General features: G+C 36.1%; 1 protein-coding gene across 1 annotated transcript in view; it reads right to left on the bottom strand.

Moving 5' to 3' along the window:
• Window positions 1-898: 898 nt before the first annotated feature.
• The window catches only part of LOC101845802 (ankyrin-3), a gene marked incomplete in the record, with an annotated part of 29,897 nt that continues 27,926 nt past the window's right edge, over window positions 899-2,869 (bottom strand). Inside the window, 2 exon segments of the mRNA XM_005108044.3 lie at window positions 899-1,439; window positions 2,827-2,869. The exon segment at window positions 2,827-2,869 is cut by the window's right edge and continues 146 nt beyond it. Of these exon segments, the coding sequence (XP_005108101.2) occupies window positions 1,320-1,439; window positions 2,827-2,869 (163 nt within the window).

The following is a 2,869-nucleotide window of genomic DNA, read 5'->3' as shown; positions in this document are numbered from 1 at the left end:
GATGGATGAACGAATAGATGAATAAATTTGATGGATATATAGAGATAGGATGAAAGTCTTACTGACACATTGACAGTTATAAAGAAGAACAAACAGCAAGGTGTGGCACAGAAGTGGGGAAAATGTGTAAACCAACTGGAAATCACTATCTGGTAACCCTGAAACAGTGAGATAAAGCCACAGAAAATGTACTCAACAGCCTTCATTTTGAAACAAAATTACCACAAAATGAATTTGAAGATAAAGCACCAAATGGAGCACCATTACTTTCAATATGAATTCATTTTTTAATGCAAAAACATAATGGAATATTGAATTCATCCTACATTTACTACATAAGTGTGTATGTTTGTTCTGTTTAGTTTTAAGATAAGAATTATGGACAGAATAATAGCACATTCCATACTCTTCTGTCTTCATGTACATATACATAATTTGTACCAGGATATGATCTTGATAAAAGGTAACCACTTGTGCAACCATTCTATCAACTACAAGATTCACGTTAGCCCAATGCAACAACACCACATTGCAGTCAATTATAGCTAACGCGATAAGTCAGGAACACTTTGGGGATTCCTGTTTGCTTATATCTGAGCAGCTTTTGACCTATACTGAACAGCAAAAGCTTACATTTTAAAAAAGTGGAATAGGAAACCAATGGCTCAATTTAAGAGTATTTAATTAATCATAATAGCGATCCTACATTTTTATTGATTCTAAAGTCCAAAAACATGAAAATATGGCTCTGTCATTTTCTTAAGAACATCAAAAGTTGCGTACGTTTAAATTTTGAGATCTGAAGAGTGTGTGCTTTCTTCTTTTAAAAGATGACTCCAAAATCAGCGCCACCAGAATTATATTATATATATATATATATATATATATATATATATATATATATATATATATACTACTACTACCTTCACCAAAATAAATCCGAATGGGAATACAAAATAAAATGAAATTGTGGGACAGAATTTTAAATATAACTTACACTTACAAAAATATTAACAAATGCGTAATTCAGACAAATAAAAGCAACAAACGCCCAAAACTACAAGATAACATTCACACAATATGGTCAGACACAACTACCCCAAAATATAATTTCACAAAACTGTGCACAATTCTCTCACATATACTGTCCATACAATGTATGAAAGGTCATACAATACTGTCCATATAATCTGGTCAAACAATACAAACAATACTATCAAACAGTGCTGACATACAGTATACAGACACTTTACTGTCACACTACACTATCACCACAACCCTATTACTCAGCTAACTATCAGCCTCCACAACAGACGGGCCTATGGAGCTAACAACAGTGAGGCCTCCACCATGCCAGTGGTTCTCAGAATTCTCTCCAGCGTGCTCGCCTTAGCATTGTCACCTTCCCGCATCTTCCAGTCCAACAACATCTGCTGTGCCTGCAACAACAACAAAGGATGAATACAAGTTACAATATTTCTTGGTTTGTTTGTCTATTTGTTTTGTTTATTTATGTTCCCAACACAGTGTGCATTACCCTCCTTTTTCCTGACATACTCCAGATGGCTCAGAGAGGAAGTAAGCTATTTTAGACAATAATTTAATAAAACTATCTTAATTAAGAATACATTGTTTTGGAAGAATTAAAAGAGGAGACTATCAATCACTACCTGTATGAATAGAAAATTATACTATTTCATGTTTACAAAATATAAAAATTCCCTCCCCCCTCTTTATTATCCACCTGTACATACATAGACATACATATAACCACACAAGCAAAAACACTCATACTGTATATATTGCCACACCAACATCAACATTGTCAGTTATCTTCAAAAAGTACAAGAGTATTTCAAGTAAAGCTTATTATGAGCTTTCACAACCTTCAGCTCCATAAAAATAAAACCGATTCAGCCAAGCCCCGGACACCCAGGTAGACAGTTTGACGTATATGTGACTACAATTACAATAATTGTTTTTTTATCCTAAGGTTTGTCTCCCTTGACTGAATGATTTTTCTAGAAATTCAGTGCTATGGTTGCAAGACTAAAGTTACTGCTATCTAATATTCTCCTTCTAATGTGCTCTGTTATTTTTGAGGAGACAATCTCTCTCTCTCTCTCTCTCTCTCTCTCTCTCTCTCTCTCTCTCTCTCTCTCGCTCTCTCTCTCTATCTATCTCGATCTCTCTCTCTCTCACTCTATCTCAGTCTCTCTCGATCTCTCTCTCTCTCTCAATCTATCTCTCTCTCTCTCTCTCTCTCTCTCTCTCTATCTCTTTCTCTCTCCTCTCTCTCTTTCCCTCACCCTGAACATTCTCCCTTCATTACTCCCTCTTTCTTTCTCCAAATTAACCATCTCCATGTAAAAAAAATAAGACTCATTCATCATTCTGCTTCCTGTTCTATATTCCTAAACTTAACCAGGCAGATTCAGGCATACACTTCAGCACACTCAACCTTTTTTTTCAGCTGTAGTATGAATTTAAAGCACTTGCAACATAAATAGGTCATCTAAGTGCTGAAGATTAGAGGTGTTACTAGAGAGTAACAGACAAAGAATAGAAGGAGGAGACATATAACGATGTATAATGTGTGATGGGAAAAGAAGGAGCACACTGCACAAGAACGCCTGCCAACCTCCCACACTCACTCTCTACTCTTCTGCACACAGAATGCATGCCTCAATGTGTGGTGATGTCAATCTAACAGTCATCCTAAAGAGTTCATGTTCATGGGTCAGTTACACTCAGAGGAAATGGGCTTAAAGGGTTAAAGAAAGGTCAGAGAAAGGTCAGGACTGACCTTCAGAAATCCTTGCTCACCTGTTTGAAAGTGCTATTCGGGTTATTCGCCCGGATAGAATCA

Source organism: Aplysia californica, unplaced genomic scaffold (genome assembly GCF_000002075.1).
Source record: "Aplysia californica isolate F4 #8 unplaced genomic scaffold, AplCal3.0 scaffold00654, whole genome shotgun sequence".
NCBI lineage: Eukaryota > Metazoa > Mollusca > Gastropoda > Aplysiida > Aplysiidae > Aplysia > Aplysia californica.
The sequence above is the reverse complement of the archived record's forward strand: the minus strand, read 5'-3'. Positions and strand labels throughout refer to the sequence as shown.